We start from the raw sequence: 19053 nt of genomic DNA on the forward strand, positions 1-19053 counted from the left end.
GCTTCTATTCGATGACATTTGCAAGTATATATAGTCATATCGCCTCCTTAGCAGAGAGCACTTCCATCATCTCTTGAATCATTTATGTGAGCAGGAAATAAAAGGAGAACTAGTGTAGAACTTTGGGGGACTCCATTAAGTACGATAAGAAAGCTGGAGCCGCGGCACGCTACCGTCGAGCTCTTTCTGAAAGATAACTTACAACTTTTGTCAGACGTTTCTATGGAAATTGGCCTCGTCTTTCACTTCTGACTGATAAAATTAACCTGCTTTCTGACTCTGATATTAATAAAAATATTCACAACCTTCAGTGCAACAGTAACTATGGATCCTGGAGAAACAACAGCATTACTTCATAAAAATTTGTTAGTTATATACTCTCCAGTGGTAAATTATAAACATAGGACAGTGAGGTGGCTTCTCCTAAACAGATGGAAGAAGCTCTGCGTGGGTTAATGTGGAAAATGTATGTGCAGCTACTCTCAGAAAACCGGCATCTGAATTATCAGGGCCAGCAGTTTTTTTTTGTGTCAAAATACTTCAAAATAGATCAACAGCCACACAATCAGCTCCACTGTGTAAAATGTTGTCACATTCAGGGAGCAACAGGACATCAGATGTTAGTCAAAACAAGTCAACAGAGCTTTAAACGCACCCTTCATATGATCTGGAGCAGAAGCTTTCTTAGCCGCTAACAGAAATCCAGTCAGGATTGTAATTTATGTGAAGTGAATTCTTTAAAAATGGTCTGAAACACGAGTGTGCTCGATGTCAATCACATCGTCTAGAAGCGCCTGAGTGTCAAATGCATTTATTCTGACTGAACCTTTACAATTCTGTGTGTTTTATTAGCAAAAAAAGGGAGAAATGTGGTCAGAAATTTCCACTATTTCATCATAGGTTTTCTTATTTAGCCCTTTGAACCCCCAAAAGTTAGAAAGGCATGTTTTTGTTTTTTTTCTAAATGCCACAATGACAATAAAAAAATAAAAAAAATGTCTCAGTTAAAAATGTCAAAAACTAATCATTTGCTGCAACCAGATTCTGTAAAAAACTAAAAATTCTGTGGTCCTCGTCGTAGCCTTGAAACCATCACTGACTCAGCTGAAGCTGGAACACGTGTCACTTTTAGATTGTTCAGCTGAATGGGGCTGAACTGCAGGCTGTGTATATACAGTGCACACAGTAGAAAAGTATAGAAACACATTCAAAAATGTAAGTCGTAAAATATTTATAGAATGGAAAGTAATGTTTTTTGTGTTGCAAAAATGTGGTGCAGGGGATTTGGGATTTTTTGTTGTCTTTTTTTTCAATTTTTGTAAAATAAATGCCACAGAAATTTAACTTTAGTGCACTTTTAAAATGATTTATGGTGTTTTATCTTTGTTACACTACACAGAAGAAATGTTTAAGTTCTCTGTACTTCTGGTCATAGTTGTGCTGTTTCCATGGAGGTGCAGGACTTTATACTGCAGTAAGTACTAATATAATATAATATAATATAATATAATATAATATAATATAATATAATATAATATAATATAATATAATATAATATAATATAATATAATATAATATAATATAATAGCAGCACCTGTGGCACTTCGAACAATGTAGTCAATGGTGATTTCAGATTGGACTTTTTTTTGTAAAATAAATATTTACAGAAATGTAACTTTAGTGCACTTTATAAAGGACTTATGGCATTATATTTTTGTTATACTACACAAAAGACGTGTTAGTTCTATCTCCTTCTTGTCAAGGTTGTGTTATTTCCATAGAGGTGAAGGAATTTATGCTGCAATAAGTAATAATATAATATAATATAACATAATAATGTAAATAGTAAAATATTTAAATATTTATAGTGTGTAGAGTAAGGCTTTTTATTCACAGTATTGGTAGCCAAATAGATATTGACAAAATTCAACTTGATTGATGATTTATGCTATTTTAACTGCATCATATGACACAAAAGACATTTTTAAGTTCTTTCTACCTCTAGTCATGGTTGTGTTGTTTTCATAGAGGTGCAGGAGTTTATATTGCAGTTCAAAATGAACCCACAGTGAGTAAAAAATGTCACGGGAACAAAAACATTTAAGGTTCAGAAGGTTAAATTTACACACGAGTCCCTGAAAGCAGCTTTGTGTTTCTTTTACTTCCTAAAAATGAAGCAGATTTCTGGGAAGCGGAGCAGAGCAGACCTCTGCGGATAATTGACTGGACTCTGGGGCGAAATCCTAATTGAAAGACATCATCCCTAAGCTCTCTTTGCTGTTTTGGCATCTATTAAGTATTAACTCTACATGAGACACTTTACAATTAAATGTGTGCTGCTTTGGGAGCACTAATTACGCTTACCTGAATTCAACTTGGAATCGAAATCAGTCATCGCAGCACACAGCTATCATTTCACTTAATTACCGTGTTCGGTAGGACGCGGCTAAATACTGAGCAGATACGCTGTTTAACAGTAAAAACACAGTTTTTCAGGTAGCACACTGAACTAAATTGATTTATTTTGGCTACAGTGGGTGTATTCTACCACTATGGGTGAGATCTCACCATCTTTTTTTCATTTATTTTTTAAAAAGTTCCAGTGATTTTAAAATCGTAGCGGTTTAATCGGAGTAAAACGCTGAATATTTTATCCCTTTCAATCAAATGAGTCAACATGAGGCACTTTAACCAACAATTTAGGTGAAAAATGTGTAATATTTGAATTTCTAAATTACAGAATTGGCTAAATTATATTTTCATGTGAAGATTGCTGTTGCATGCGTGTGCCCGCACGTTTTGCTAATTCACAAATCACTTCCTTTTTGTCTACACCATGTTCACAGATTAGATACAGCAATTTGCTCGTACTTGTTGTCATCCTGTTTAGTGTAATCCACTGCCGTGCAGCTTAGCAGCGATTGCCCACAGGGTGTCGGTTCGACTGAGCCGAGGTTACGTAGCGTGGAAGACTTAAATGCTGCCATTTTCCACCTGCTTCTGAATAATGTAAACAATACATTCTGCCAGATGTGTACATTCATGAGCGCATGAGGATATACATTTAGAAATAATGCGTGACTTCCAAAAGCTCCGGGGCCTTGTGCAACACAAAACATCATTTCTTATTTAACATCTGGTAGCTTCTGTGGCACCGAGCGGCTAATGGAAATCTGAGCATAAATGCTGCTTCCCTTCCTGCTCTGTTTTCTAGCCTGCTCAGCTTCTCTTCTCTCAAAGTCACAAGAGCGTCCTGCGAATGAGTTGGTGTTAATAGAGGCCTAAACTGCGTAATAAGCCCCGGGGTTGATTTAACCTGCCATCCCAGGATTGTTTCTCCTCTCACATTGTAAAGTCACCACTAATTCCACCGTTGCCATCCTTTTATCTGAAGCAGGTCAACTGTATTCGACCCTCCAGCCGTGAAAACGCTCCTCTTCTTCTTTTTGTTTCTGTTTCTTCAGCCTTTCTTCTCTCCTCTTTGCTCACTAGTCAGAAACCACTGCAGGGGTCCACTCGAGACATTCATCTCTGCTGCCTGGTAACACGAAATGTTTGTCTTTTGGAGACAGACCCGACCTCCTCCTCCTCTTCTTCACGCTCAGCAGTTTTTCAGAAAGTGCTGATGTGTCGTGCAAGCTGTCACCACCGGCTGAAAAGTGCCGCCTGATTTGCATCTGTCGCTAAACTACAGCAAAGAGATGTGCGACTTCCAAGGCCGACTTTAGAGCTGCACTCACGTCTGCATTTAGAGTTTTAGTTCCTTGACCTGGACCGACACTCATAAAAGCCCTCGAGATGCACCGGTTGATTCGATGAATACATGGTGGTTGTGTTCTCTGTGGTAATTACTCCACCATGGAATGTTGTGAAGTTATGTGAGTTATGTTGGCAGTGATGCGGCTTATGGCTTGGATCGACAGATTTGTTAAAGATTTTTGTACCATTGCAAGATAGTGGGATGGTGTCACTGTAACCATGGCAACAAATGAACGCTACGTCAGCTGCCTGCTGATGATCACATGATTGCGATCCTACTGCAGATCCCACCACTGAGGACTTATTTAGACTTATCCATTGGAAATGACACAAGGAACAATTGATTACATTGTGGGGGTGTTTCAGAGTCCCATCATTTGTGGGTACATCTATATTAAATGGCCACATTCTCCCATCATGCACCATGGTCATGGACTAATCTTCAAAAAACTCTTGAACTAGAAACATTCATATCCATTAATGAGTTAAAGAGTATCAGAAAGAATACAGTGAATTAGGAATGTCAGTGTTTTTCTTGAGAGGTCACTGTCCTGTAATAGTTGTCAATCTGTTTTATTGTTTATTGTTTATTTGTGTACTATGTATCTGTCTTATATAACTTTTTAAAATCTTGTATGGCTGCTACCTCGGCCAGGTCTCCCTTGTAAAAGAGATCTCTAATCTCAATGGGACTTCCTGGTTAAATAAAGGTAAATAATAAAAATTCTATGTTGCTGTGATTTCTAGTCATCAATAGCTAATAAAGAAATGCTGCATTTCTACAAAAATATGCTGCATTTCTGACAATGCCATATGGGGGAATAAGATAAGATAATCGTTTATTGCTCCCCACGCCAGGGGAAATTTACATTGTTTCACCAGCAACATGAATGAATGAACAGCCTTGGCGGAGTACTGCGCTCTGAGTGCTTTTCTTGTTACAGTAAAAGCATCACTTTTTATACATTGGTGCCAGACGGTGAAGGGCCCCAGAAATAAGCACCTGCTGCAGCGTCGCATCCACAACTTTGGTGGCGTAATTATTCCCGCTCCACCACCTAACAATCAATCATAATCAGCCTCGAAAACTCGACAACAAAACACAAAAGTATCCAGTTTTTGTCCTGCAGATATTGACAGAACGCTGATGATATTCTCTATTCTGTAAATGATTGGAGAGTTGCTCATTAAAAGTGATGTATTATGTTAAAAGTACCTCCAGTGGGTGGAAATCAACATGAACAAAAATCAATTATGTGTTCAGCAGAGAGCATTAATTCATGCTCCCAGCATGATCTTTATGTAATCAGCTACATGAGTTTGTTTATTAATTATGATCCGCGAGAACAATTTCTAGTTTTTCAGTAATACTAGTCAGTCAGTCTGAACTCCAAGAAGATTCTGGGTGTTCTTTTGCTCCTGTCCCATTTTTTTTAATGCAATATAAAGTCCTGCACCTCTATGGAAACAGAAAACCAAGACTGGAGAACTCCAAAATGTGTTTTGCGCTGTGTAACACAGTAAAAATGCCATAGATCATAAAAAAGAAAAAAAGAAATTTGAAAAAACAAGAATCAACATGTTCACAGGTGTTATCACCTCAGAAAAAGGTGGGAAAATGGTGGCTCTATGTACTATAAACATTTAATTACTTACTTAGATTTACTTTGTTTTTATTTAATTAGTTTAATTTAGTTTCAATGCTTGTCTCCTCTCTGCTCGGTGAAAACACTGCCTGCAATTCAGCTGAAAAGTCCCAGAATTTTTTTCACAAGATTGTTCTTGTTATTGTTTTAATTTTTGGCTTTTTTTTTTTTTTTTTTTTTAAATGAGGCATGTAGGATAAAGTTATTTTTGATAGAATCTTAAAATTTTAAGCTTAAATTTGGTTTGTTTTTCCGGCAAAACCAGAAGTGAATCAGGATGCATTCAAAGACGACTGGAAACTTGAAAATCTATAATATGTTCTGTTTTTAACACTTTTCTGGCACTGACAAATTGCATAATCTTAGTGAATTAAAACAAATTTGGCAAATGGCTTTCAAATCTAATATTTCACATTAACATGCAAGGAAAGAGGGTAATGATGCTAACAATGCTAACGGTCGCTTTGATTCCTTTCTGTCTGAACAGGAAATACAGCATCACAACAATGACTGTGCCAAATCTGACTTTACTCAACTTTGTTCAAGGCAATAGCTTGACTGCAAACATTGAGCACAACCAGTGTTTTCTTACTTTTAGACAAGTTGACGAATCTAAATCTAAGTTTCTGTCATTAGGAGCATCCTTACAAACTGTCCTAGACCTCCTGTCTTCAGCCTTTATGAATGTTGCATCGTGGATGTCACATCTCCTGTAGAGGCAGCTCGATCAGCCCCTTTTTTCCTCATATTTACAATACAGTTACGAGAGATGATGGATTAAATCATCATCATTCAAGGTGACCACGGCGGCTTCCTGCAGGACTTCTTAACATCTGGAAGTCAGCAAATGTGGCCTGATGGGGAAACTTTTTAACCCTCATGTGGTCTTAACATCCTGAACACCCTCCTTGTCCTAAGTGTCAACAATGACCCGCTTCCAGTGAGTCTCTAAAACCACTCGTTTTTATTACATCACATGTTATAACTGTTTTCTTTAATAAAGTAGAGGGTTATTATCACTATTATGGCTGCTAAAGGTACTGTATAGATGTGAACATTATTTGTTTAGTTTCAACATCAAAATAAACCCAGACTAAGCAAACGCCTTCATGCAAATGGGACACATCTCAAAAACATCCAACAATCAGGGACATCTTGGGGAACATGACAATAACCCAAGATGTTGGTTTGACCTCTAAACTTCCTAGACCCCATTCTGATCAAGCATCAACAGGATACAGTGGAACAAATTTGATTCCCTGAGGCCCCACTGCACAACCCAGAGCACCCAAAGGATCCACTGCCAACATCCTGGTTCCAGACCCCATAGGAGACACAGAGAGGTCCTCTGGTCCAAGCCCAGTGGTTCAGAGCATTTTTGACCACATAAGAGGGACCAACGCAATATTAAGCAGGTGGTCTTCATGTAATGCCTGATTGGTATATACTTAACTTCTGAACTTGAGCCAACTTTGATTATAAATCTCCCATTTTTAAAGTTCTGCATGTTCAATAGAAGAATTGGGAGCAAGTGAGGTTTTACTGTTACTTAAAATCACCAAAAATCTTTTACAGGAATGTTCTTCTCTGTCAGGAGGAGTATTATTGATGGGACAAAACATCGGTATGATAATATACTGTAGCGCTTTCTCTTGTAATGTATTATTGATACACTGATGCCAGATACTGATAATTGTTTTCAAGGTTTCCATAACCAATTTGACCAACCTGAGTCACTAATTTGTGGCTATTTGCGGTGATGCTTATCAGAAAAAGAGGGTAAAGAGGATGGAAGTTACATAACCGAAGAAGAAATTCACTTACAGAGCAAATTAATTGATTTGATCCACTAATAAAATGATATTACTGATAATACACTCACACTGACATCACAACGCACTGGAAAAAATAACTGATTTTGTAATATATATAGTATAAATATAAAATTGGTGAATACTGTACAACGGAGTTCAACTACAAAAACTCAACTACAAAATACTGGTCTTCTCACATCTTTTGAATCATTGCTTTCACCCCTAAGGTGCAAAACCCACAACAATCATAGTAGATGCAAAACAAAAACATGAAGAAGATATTCAACGCTAATTAGCACATGTATGCTAATGTGTGTGCGTTGACTTTGTAAATGTATCTCTCACATTTGATTTTAATCCAAAATGTGACTGTTTATGCTGTTGAACAATGATTGTGACAGTCAGAGACTCCACAGTGTGAAACTCTCTAAACTGATCAAACCTGACTGTGTGCAGCATGTTACAAATCCTTTTATTTCATTCAATTTACAAATAAATGCAGGCCGGTTTAACTCTCACACTGAGGAGAAACACCAGCGATGGCCTTGAAATTCCCTGACAGCTAAAATATTGAAGACGACCGGAATACCTGTCCCCTTTCACCGTTTTGTCCAACACCCCCCCAGCTGAGAGACTGCAGCTAAAAGGCATTAAACTCCTACAGAAACATAAAGTATTTCTGCTCAGGAAGACGTAGAGAGCAGAGGCCGCCTGCCGCCTCGCTACAGGACCAAAGTTTTACAAGGCAAAGTCGCACAGGCAGAAATCTAATTCTGCAGCACAGCTAAACACATCTGGGTACAAGACGCATGCTAATCCCAAATGTCAAGGGGACCGGAGACATTAAGTGAACCTTATGTTACAACAGATGCGCCGTACACAAAGTCATAACTGCAGCTCGAGTATATTTAATGGAGCTTTGGATGCAGTACAGTCGCAATTATGCAAATATATACCAGCAAACCAAGAGTTATTATTCTGGCAGAAGTATGGAGCCTTATAAACTGTTGGTATGCGGCGACATAGATTATTTAAAACACTCTTGCTGATGCATTGTGTGACCGACGGTAACAGCGACGTGCTGCCGGATCAACACCTAGCTGCTCTCAGCGCTATGACGACGACCTTCGCCCACCATAAACACTCAGAAAAACCTTTCAGCTGCTGCCAGACGTGCACACACCACCTGCTTCCAGCCTTCCACCTTACTTACCGTGCACGCTAACGTTTCATTACTGCTGTTTCAAAAGAGAAAGTTGAATTTCTTTCATTATTTATTTGTATAAAAAGTTGAAAGAAATCCTAAAATCAACATTTTTGGAAAAATAATATGGAAAACTGGTGACTCTACATACTGTAAATATTTAACTACTTATTTAGATATACTTCCTTTTTTTGTTAGTTTGATTTAGTATCTATGCTTGTTTACAATCTACTCTGTGAAAACACTTCCTGCAGTTCAGCCGAGATGTCACAAGACTGTTGTTGCTATTGTGTTAATTTTTGGTATTGTGTTAGTTTTTGGCATTTTATTTAAATAAGGTATGTAGAATAAAGTTATTTTGAGAAAATGTTAGCATTTTAAAGCTTAGATTAGTTTTTTTATCCCGACAAAACCGAAAACCAAACAGGATGCATTCGAAGTCGAAGTTTGTTGATGCTTTAGATAGATATTTTGTCAAAACTGGATTCAAATATATGTTGTCTTTTTAAAAAAATTACCAAAATCGCACCATTTGTCAGAACCAGGAACTGCAAAAACACAGAGAATTTTCAGATTTTCAATTTTCTAAGAGTTTTTGAACTACTCATCTGTTGTCATAGAGAAACGACAAATGCAAACACATGCGTTGTTTAACAATTCACCAAAAATAAACTACTGTCGTAACCAGAGTCTGTAAAAACAAAAAAAAATCTGCATTATTCATCACAACTTTGACACCTTTAGTGACTCAGCTACGACTTACAGTCACATTAAAAAAAATGAGAGACTTTTCAGCCAAACTGCAGGATGTGCTTGCACTGTGCAGATAGAAGCAAATGAATACATTTAAATAAGAAACTATCTATAGCATGTTGAGTCACTAGTGTCAGCGTAAAACCAATTTAAACACCATGTAAAACCAATTTAAACACCATGACACAATTTAATCCTATCAATCGCAAAAACCTGGAGGACATTATACATCAACTAAACTCCTCCTCCTGCTGCCTGGATATTCTGCCTACAAGGTTTCTCAAAAAAGTTTCTCAGGTACTGCTGACAGATCTTTTATGGACTGTGGACTTGTCTCTTACGTCAGGCGTCTTTCCTCAGGCTTTAAAAACTGCTGTAATTAAGCCACTTCTAAAAAAGAGCAACCTCGACAAGTCACAAATGAACAGCTACAGACCAATCTCTAATCTCCCATTTTTAAGTAAGATCACTGAAAAAGCAGTTTTTCAACAGCTAAACAATTACCTAACAAAAAGTAACAGTTTCAATGTTTTTCAGTCAGGTTTTCGGCAGCATCACAGCACTGAGACGGCCCTTATTAAGGTGATTAATGACATCCGCTTAAGTACAGACAGCGGCAGGATGACAGTCTTAGTGCTGCTGGATCTAAGTGCTGCGTTTGACACAGTCGACCACAATATACTACTCAACCGACTGGAGAACTGGGTGGGACTGTCCGGCACAGTACTCAACTGGTTCAAATCTTACCTAAAAGACAGGAATTACTTCGTGTCTATAGGTAACTTTACGTCTGAACAGACAGCAATTACATGTGGAGTTCCACAAGGTTCCATCCTGGGGCCTCTTCTGTTTAACATCTACATGCTCCCACTGGCCCAGACTATTGAAAACAATAACGTAAGTTACCATAGCTATGCAGATGACACGCAGATTTACATTACAATGTCCCCAGGAGAGCATGGCCCTATACAGGTACTGGGAAAGTGTATTGAACAGATAAATGAGTGGCTGTGTCAGAACTTTCTTCGGCTAAATAAAGACAAAACTGAGGTAATGCTTTTGGAGCCAAGGAGGGGCGATTAAAAGTGAGCTTAGAACTTCAGTCTCTATAGCTAAAAACCACAGACCAGGCCAGAAATCTGGGTGTGGTGATGGACTCAGAACTCAGCTTTGAAAAACACATCAAAGCAATTACAAAGTCGGCTTATTATCACTTAAAAATATCTCAAGAATTAAAGGACTGATGTCTCAGCAGGACCTGGAAAAGCTCGTCCATGCGTTCATCTTCAGTCAGCTTGATTACTGTAACAGTATCTTTACAGGTTTACCTCAAAAAACACTCAGACAACTGCAGCTGATTCAAAACTCTGCTGCTCGAGTCCTCACTAAGACCAAGAAAGTAGATCACATCACTCCAGTTCTGAAGTCTTTACACTGGCTTCCTGTCACTCAGAGGGTAGATTTTAAAGTCCTGCTGCTGGTCTACAAAGCTTTAAATGGTTTAGGACCAAAATACATCAGAGACCTCCTGACTCAGTATAAACCAACCAGACCACTCAGGTCATCTGGATCAGGTCTTTTATTAGTTCCCAGAGTGAAAACCAAACATGGAGAAGCTGCATTCAGCTTCTATGCTCCGTATATTTGAAACAAACTCCCAGAAAACTGTAGATCAGCTGAAACTCTCAGCACATTTAAGTCCATTCTGAAGACTTACCTGTTCTCAGCTGCTTTTGACTAAGTTCTTCTAACAGTTATTTTAAATCTTATTTTATGACAAACTCTGCAGTGTAACTTTTAAAATGTCCCTGCTTCCAAACTTCTGTTTTTGATTCTTTTACTCTTCTGCATCCTTAAATTTTAATGACCTTTTTAATGATTTTATAAATGTGTTTTCTTTCTTTTTATAATTGTGTTTTCATCTGCTGTTTTAATGTCCTTGTGAAGCACTTTGAATCGCCTTGTTGTTGAAATGTGCTATATAAATAAACTAACTTTAACTTTTAACTTTAGTTTGTTGTGTTGTTGATAACACCTGGGGGTATTTGGAAAAATGTTGATTCCAGTCTTTTTTTCAATTTCTGTCATATGAATAATCAGAGAAATAATCCCCCCCCCCCCTTTTTTTTTTAAAGATTCAAGGCCAAATAAATTCTGCATAAAGTAATTTTTCTACTTCCAATCATGGTTGTCCTGTTTCCTTAGAGGTAGTAGAAAATGAGCCCACAGTGAGTAAAAATGGACTCAAATGGGCACAGGAGCAAAAAAAAAAAAGCCCAAAAAGCCAAATTATTATGTCATTTTTGTGTGTGTGTGACGGTGAGGTTGGTAGCTACAGGGTAGAAAATGTATTATTTCACAATGAATAATGCTAATAAGATCTCCTCTGTGTTAGGGGAGTTGTGTTATTCTCAATTTTGACACCAATATTTTCATGTTTTCTGGAGATACTGTTGATATCTGCCCCAAATATCAGTTATTCTTCATTTCTAATCATCAGTAAAATAAAATGTATTGGTTGACTCTTATAAAGGAACAAAAGGACCAACATGATTTTGCTATAACTCAATAAAATAACAAGCCACTGTTCTACAGAATTCATGCTTTAAAAGGAGTAAATTCTTTGTTCTTAATGTGTCTGAAAAATTAATCTAACACAGTTCATTTACTAGCTTTTCCTGCATTTTGTGGTTAAAAATTATAGGAAACTCTAACAAAGAGACCTTGAGTTGAGACTACTTCAGCATTTTATGCTCTCATGTATTTATTTTTGCTTAATTTAATCAAACTACAGTGAAAATTATCCATTATGAAGGACACTGAAACCACCTTGTATTCTATTTATCTGCAATTAAAGCAAGCTGGCTTGTTTTTAGTCTCACTTACCTCAAGTATTTTCTAACATTTCTCAGACTTTCTACAATTTATCTGAAAAATAAGTGAAAATTAATTAGCAACTTCTTAGAGCACTGAACTAAAAGAAAGACATTTCAGTTCATATTCTCAATTTTGACAGCAATATTTAGTTTTAATGGAAATGTTGCGATGCTCGACAGTGCACCCCGTCAAGGTCAAACAAACTGAAACGTTATCAAGTTTTCTCATTTTTATTCAAGGTATAGTTTTAGGAAACTCAAGGAACTTTGCTAAAAGTAGGAAATAATGCTAAAAAAAGACCTTCCCTTATTTAGATATACTTACTTGAGATGTGTTATTCTAAATTTTGACACCAATATTTTCATTTTTACTGGAAATACTGTTGATATCAGCCCCAAATATCAGTTATTCTTGATTTCTAACAATCAATAAAATAAAACATATTGCTTTATTCTTATAAAGGAACAAAAGGACAAATGTGATTTTGTTAAACTCAATAAAATAACAGCCCACTGTTTTGCAAAATTTATTCTTTGAAATGAGTAAACGCTCGAATAATAGTTTGAAAAAGTAATTTACTAGCTTTTCCTGCATCTTGTGGTTGAAAGCTTGAGAATAGTCTATTTTAATTCATAATTTTATAGAAAAATATAGATTTAGAAGCCTTCAGGCAAAAATTATAGAAATGCATAATTTTCTTTTAATTCATTAAATAAATACATGAACCACAGATTGTAGCTGGATAATGTAAAAAGCATCGCCTTATTTAATGTTACATGTAAAAGCATCTGAATCGTGTCCCTTATAATGTCATGAATCATTTAGATTCATGTAAATTTAACAACAATCACTCACCATGGCCAGAGGGATGATGGCCTGAATGTCTCTCTGCACCACCGTCAGCTCCGTCACCACCTTCTCCGAATCCGGCGGCGGATTCTGTCCTTTGTAGTCGATGTTCCAGTTGATCCGTCTGGTCACCGACAGGCTGGTGAAGTTCTCCATCTCGAAATCCAGCTGCATCACCTCCACGTTTCCTAACACGTCCCTGCCACAAAGAGAGGAAAACACCCAAGGAGAGATTCAAGATTCGTTCTCCGGTAATGAAAGAGTCGACCGGACAGCTTTTAATTATTAAACGTGCCATTTAGCGAGCTGTCGACACACTGCTCTGCATTTATTTTTAAAGTTTTACCCCCAAAGTTGGCTGAAGAACGAAATAATGTATTCATTCAGTCTTCAATGTGTGAAACAATGCAGCCAGAAAAGCTTAAAATCCGACATTTAAAGCAGGTTTCTTTTTAAATTAACAGGACTACAGGAGCCGAGTTGATCAGGAAATAATCTCACAGCTTTATTCTTCACAGTGTTGAGATTTCTCTCGGAGAAATGAATCAACATTCACAGAGCTGTCCGGATGAGATCTCAGAATAAGAACAAGGATCTGGGTTGCTGCTGGAGTCCGTTTCTATCACAACATTTCATTCAGTCAACAGCAGCATAAACAGCCTCTTCAGTCTTATTTTTACGTCTCAGATCTCCTGACAGAGCCACTGCTGTAGGATCTTAAAGGTCACGCTGCACTTTTACAACCTGCAGCTTCATCCCTTCAGGAAAATTACCCCCTTACTCGCGTGCATTTTTCAAAACAGCAAAGAAAACCACATTAACGACACTCGGATTTGATGTCGACAGAAAAGCTATTAAGAGACAAAGTTCTATTAGCAGCGTTGGGTAATGTCATTTCAACACCCGGCCGTTATGATAAGTAGTTTTCAGTGTTTTGGGCAAATAAATTCAAGGTGAAGACTTTGCTGAATGATGATGCTGCAGTTTAATACTTTGGTGTCATAATATTTTTGTCTGGTCACAAAAACTCTGTGCTAAATGTTCTAATGATGCATCTATGGACTGAGATGACCTGTTCTCATCTGAGTTTTGCAAAGATGAGAAGAAAAGTTTCTCACAGTCTTCCACAGACTTTTCATTTTAATGCCTTGCAGATGAGAAGCTTGACTAATGATCAGATATTTAGCATTTTTGGCATTTATTGATAACATAGTCTAAAAGAAAAGCAGATTCCTGATCAATTTAATTTAAAAATGTGCTTCTTTGGCTCTGATGCAGCTTCTTCTCTCTATCTGCTGAGCTAAACTTGAAATTTCTTGTTTTCAGACATTATTTCAGTCTTTGGATTTGTTTGGTTGTTATGTTTTTTGTATTTCTTTTCTTTTCTGTCTTATTACACTGTGTTGCGTCTGAAACAGATTTTTTAAAAAAAAGAAAGACTTTTTTAAAAATCTTGTATTTTCTGCAATAACAAATGTTGAAGAGTTCCCATACTTAACTCAAACATTAGCAAACAAAGACATTTCAGTATATATTCTCAATTTTGACAGCAATATTTTCATTTTTACTGGAAATACTGTTTACATCAGCCCCAAATATCAGTTGTCCTTGATTTCTAATCATCAGTGAAATAAAACATATTGGTTGAATCTTATTAACCAGGCATAAAGGAACAAAGGGATCAATTTAATTTTGCTAATACACAGTAAAATAAAGAATTTATGCTTTAAAATGAGTAAATTCTTACCATGTCTGCAAAAACACTTAAATAACAGTCTGTAAAAGTAATTTAACAAAGTTAATTTAGTAGCTTTTCCTGCATTTTGTGGTTAAGAGGTATAGGAAAGTCAATTATTTCATCATTTTATACTCTCATGTATTTATTTTTCTTAATTTAATGAAACTACAATGAAAACGACCCATTATGATGGACACTGCGACCACCTTGTATTTTATTTATTTGCAATTAAAGCAAGCTGGCATGTTTTAAGTTGAACTTAACTCAAGTGTTTTCTAACATTTTTCAGACTTTCTAAAGCATATCCTGGAAAATAAGTGAACATTTAAAGCAACTTTCATTTGTTTTATTGTAAATGCTGCGATGCTCGTCAGTGGTCGAACGAACTGAGGCATTATCAGGTTTTCTCATTTTTATTCAAGGTATAGTTTTAGGAAACTCAAGGAACTTTGCTAAAGCTAGGAAGAGATGTTAAATATTAAAAGGCCAAAGAAGTGAAGAGAAAGCATGAATTTATTAAATATTTAAGTGAAGTGTTTAAAGTGTTTTAAAGCCAACAGTTTTGTGTCCTGTGCTCTGTTGGCCCAACCATCCACCCCAACCTCCCCCTCACAACCTCAGCCTGGTTGTTAATACCACCACAGTGATCAAACTTCCCACAATCCCTACAATTAATCATATACAGATGCATTTTGTAGGAGATCTGGTTTGTTTTGGTGGTCAACAGATGAAGTTTTATGAAGAAAAATTCCATTACTTCCATTCATCCAGTGCCATGAAAAAGTATTTGCCCCCTACAGAAATCTTCTATTTTTGCACATTAGTCACACACAGAAGTTTCAGATCATCAAATTAATTTTAATGTAAGACATAATAATCCAAGAAAACTCAAAATGCAGTTTTTAGATGATGATCTTATTGTTTTTGAAGATAAAATGCTGTCCAGAGGATCTTGTCCTATGTGAAAAAGTAATTGCCCCCTGAGCTGCCAATCTACCAAATGACCAAATTCAAAGAGATTCAAGAACAAATGAGAAACAAAGTCATTGACATTCATCAGTCTGGAGGGTTCCAAAGCCATTGCTGAGGCTCTGGGACTCCAGAGAACCACAGTCAGAGATATTATCCACAAATGGAGAAACATGGAACAGTGGAGAACCTTCAGGAGTGGATCAACAACCAACATTTCACCAAGAACATTGACATCTAATCCAGGAGTCACAAAAGAAACCAGAGGAACATCTACAGATCTGCAGACCTCACTGGCTTCAGTTAAGGTCCGTCTACATGATTCCACAATAAGGAAGACTCTGGGAGGAAATGGATCCACGGGAGAGTTGGAAGGATCAAACCACTACTGACCAGAAAGAACATAAAGATTCATCTGGCATTTACAAAAAAAATATCTGGATGAGCTCCAAGACTTTTGGAATAACATCCTGTGGACTGATGAGTCAAAGGTGGAACTTTCTGGAAGACATGGGTCTGTTCCATCTGGTGTAAAGCTAATACTGTATTCCACTAGAAGACCATGATACCAACAATGAAACATGGTGGTGGTAGTGTGATGGTTGGAGGACCTGGACGACTTGTCATCACTGATGGAGCCATGAATTCTGCTCTCTATCAGAAAACCCTCCTGGAGAATATCCACCATCAGTTCATGACCTAAATACTTTTTCATGGAGAGATGCTAAAACTGTTGAGAAATGACAGTTTTCTAACGGCTATTTTCATGAACTTATCCGACCGTGAATCGTCTTTGAATGCAAACACCATGCAGGTCCCATCAATAAACAATCACTGCTGCCTAATCTTACCAGCCAGCTTTCTTCTTCTTCTTCTTCTTCTTCTATCTTAAGGCCTGAGAGCCTGTGCAAGGAGATTGCAAATTTTCTTCTGCCTCTCAATTTCGAATAACCATAATTGCAGGGGCTGCAGATTTGCCTCCGACCGATCAATACCTTTTGGTAGGTAAGCTGATTATTCTCATGACACATCTGAGCAAAGTGAGGAGACTTTTGCTGGATCACAAACACTCCAGCTTGTTGGGCCTGTAATCCTAAGCTTCAACAAGCCTAATGTGAAACCATCTCACTGGTGGCCAAGAGGCAAATTAATTCTCTCTCCACTCGAGACGAGAATCTCCCCACCACCCAGGAGAACTTCACCTTTAGCTGATGGTGGAATTGCTCCTCACCGTCTGTCCTTCACCACAGCAGAGACCCATCCTGCCGTTCAGTCTGAGAGGCCTTTAATGAAAGCCGGATCAAACTATCTGCACCGTCCTCCGCCCACAAAAGGTTCCTCTCAGGAACACCGTGATGAGATCTCGGCCTATTTGTCTCGACATCACTCACGGAAAACAAACACCCCCGTCTGTCTGCGACACACTAAAACTGTCATCAATATGGCCCACTGGAGTGATGCCGGTAGAGCCGCTCAATACGACGCTGGAGGGAAGGAAATGATGTTCACTGTGCAGCGATCTGGGTTGGAGGGAATAATTTCCTTTGTATCGGAGCGGCCAGTAAAATGTAGAACGACAAGTTAAAACATTTTCACCTCACTTTTGATTCAGAGAGCTACAGTTACAGGTCAGGTTAGATAAGATAGTGGGAAAAGTTTGGCTGCGATATGTGAAAAAATACAGGAAAACTCACCAGATTACTGGAATATTTGAATTATGTGTCTAAAAAGAAAAGAATTAATCATTTTAGATAGATTATAGTGGTTTTGTGGGGGAGTGCATCTGCAACAAAGATTAAAAATACATTTAAATAGCTGAAAAACTGCATTTTTTCTTCACTTTTGATATAGAGAGCCACAGTTTAGATCATTTAGATAAGACATTGGAAAAAATCTGACATTGGGTATTTAGTTTTGCTGCAATATAAGAAAATTTTGTAGATTACTGCAATTGTCTGTTGGAAATGAATATAATTCATCATTTTACATCAGTTAGGGTGATTCTGTAGGGGAAAACATCAGCATCAAAATTTAAAAAATACATTTTAAAATAGCTGAAAAAGTTGCACTTTGATTTACATAAGATATTAGGAAAAATTGACATTAGGTTTTTAGTTTTTTGCTGTGATATCCTGTATGTATGATAAAAATACAGGAAAATTCACTAGATAACTTAAATTACTCTGTTCAAAAAGACCTTTTGTTCTTCTAGTGTGAACCCTGTTTTCATCTGGCGTAGCTTTGGCAAAGGCATCAGAAATTATTTGTTTTGTTTTGCACAATTAAACACTTATTTTTAGTCACTGTTTTTGTAGCCTTAACCATTTCTATACAGCAACCTAGCAGTATGCTAGTCTATTTATCAAATGTATTCATTGTTTTAGAGACATAAACTATTTAAAATGCACTTCTATGTTTCAATACAATATACAGCCTGCATGTTATGCTATATTTCTGCTAACGCACAAATATACATTAGTGAATGAAGTGCAGCTCATAAAGGCAAAATATAAACAAAACTGCAGCCAGAATGCCGCACTTGATGAACATCTGCATATAGACAGGCACTTTAATTTACCAATGTTCCATAAACGCCTCCTATACAGGCTGTGGTAGAAGCTAACTAGCCATCTGTGCACAGAGAAGCTGCTAGTCTCCACTCAGTTCCTGAGTATTTCACCAAAAATTACTTTAAAAAGAATGAATTTGAGTGTTTTAATTTCACATTTACACAATTCGAAACTAAGTTGCATATTTCTACATGGTTTTCTTTCTTTTTTATGAAGTGTAACTTCATAAAAATTGTCAAAATTGCACCATTTATCAGAGCTACAAACTTTTAAAAACAGAAGAAAATAATTGGATTTCCAACATTACAGCAGTCCTTGAACTACTCATCTGTGATGTGCTGTGAAATGGGATACTCTAAACTTCATACTTTATCAAAGTGACCCTGAACGCCTCCCATACAGGCTACTGTAGAAGCTAGCTAGCTGTCTGTGCACAGAGAAGCTTCTAGTCTCCACTCATTTACTGCAGTGCTGCAACTCTGACAAATACTCGACTAAAATGAGTGAATCTGGGCGTTTTAATTCCACATATACACACGTTGAAACCAAGTAGCCTCTCTCTACATGCTTTGCTTTCTACAAATATGGATTTTAAACATTTTAAACATCAATATTGCAGTTGATCGTGTCCATTCAATTCAAATCTGCAACCAAATCCGCATTTTCAGTTTTTTTTTTCTGCCTCTCGCTCATTTTGCTGTGCACATGTGCAGTCTGCATGTCTCAGTGAAGCTAAGAGCCCTTAAATCAGAGTAAATTGTCTTCTGGCAGATATAATTCTCTTGTAAATTAGTCCTGGAAATGAGGCTGTGTGAGCTTTTTTTTCCCACCCATATCAAGCTGCAAAAAAAGGCTGTTACATGATGTGTTTGAG

General features: G+C 37.2%; 1 protein-coding gene across 3 annotated transcripts in view; it reads right to left on the reverse strand.

Moving 5' to 3' along the window:
- Window positions 1-19053, reverse strand: part of tmem132e (transmembrane protein 132E) — a 578927-nt gene that overhangs the window by 65398 nt on the left and 494476 nt on the right. For all 3 annotated transcript variants that reach the window (XM_023274649.3, XM_055017538.1, XM_023274648.3), the window contains exon 4: window positions 12909-13101. In XM_023274649.3, the coding sequence (XP_023130417.2) occupies window positions 12909-13101 (193 nt within the window). The remainder of the gene's footprint in view (window positions 1-12908; window positions 13102-19053) is intronic.

The sequence above is a fragment of the Amphiprion ocellaris genome, chromosome 14 (genome assembly GCF_022539595.1).
Source record: "Amphiprion ocellaris isolate individual 3 ecotype Okinawa chromosome 14, ASM2253959v1, whole genome shotgun sequence".
Classification (NCBI taxonomy): Eukaryota; Metazoa; Chordata; class Actinopteri; family Pomacentridae; genus Amphiprion; species Amphiprion ocellaris.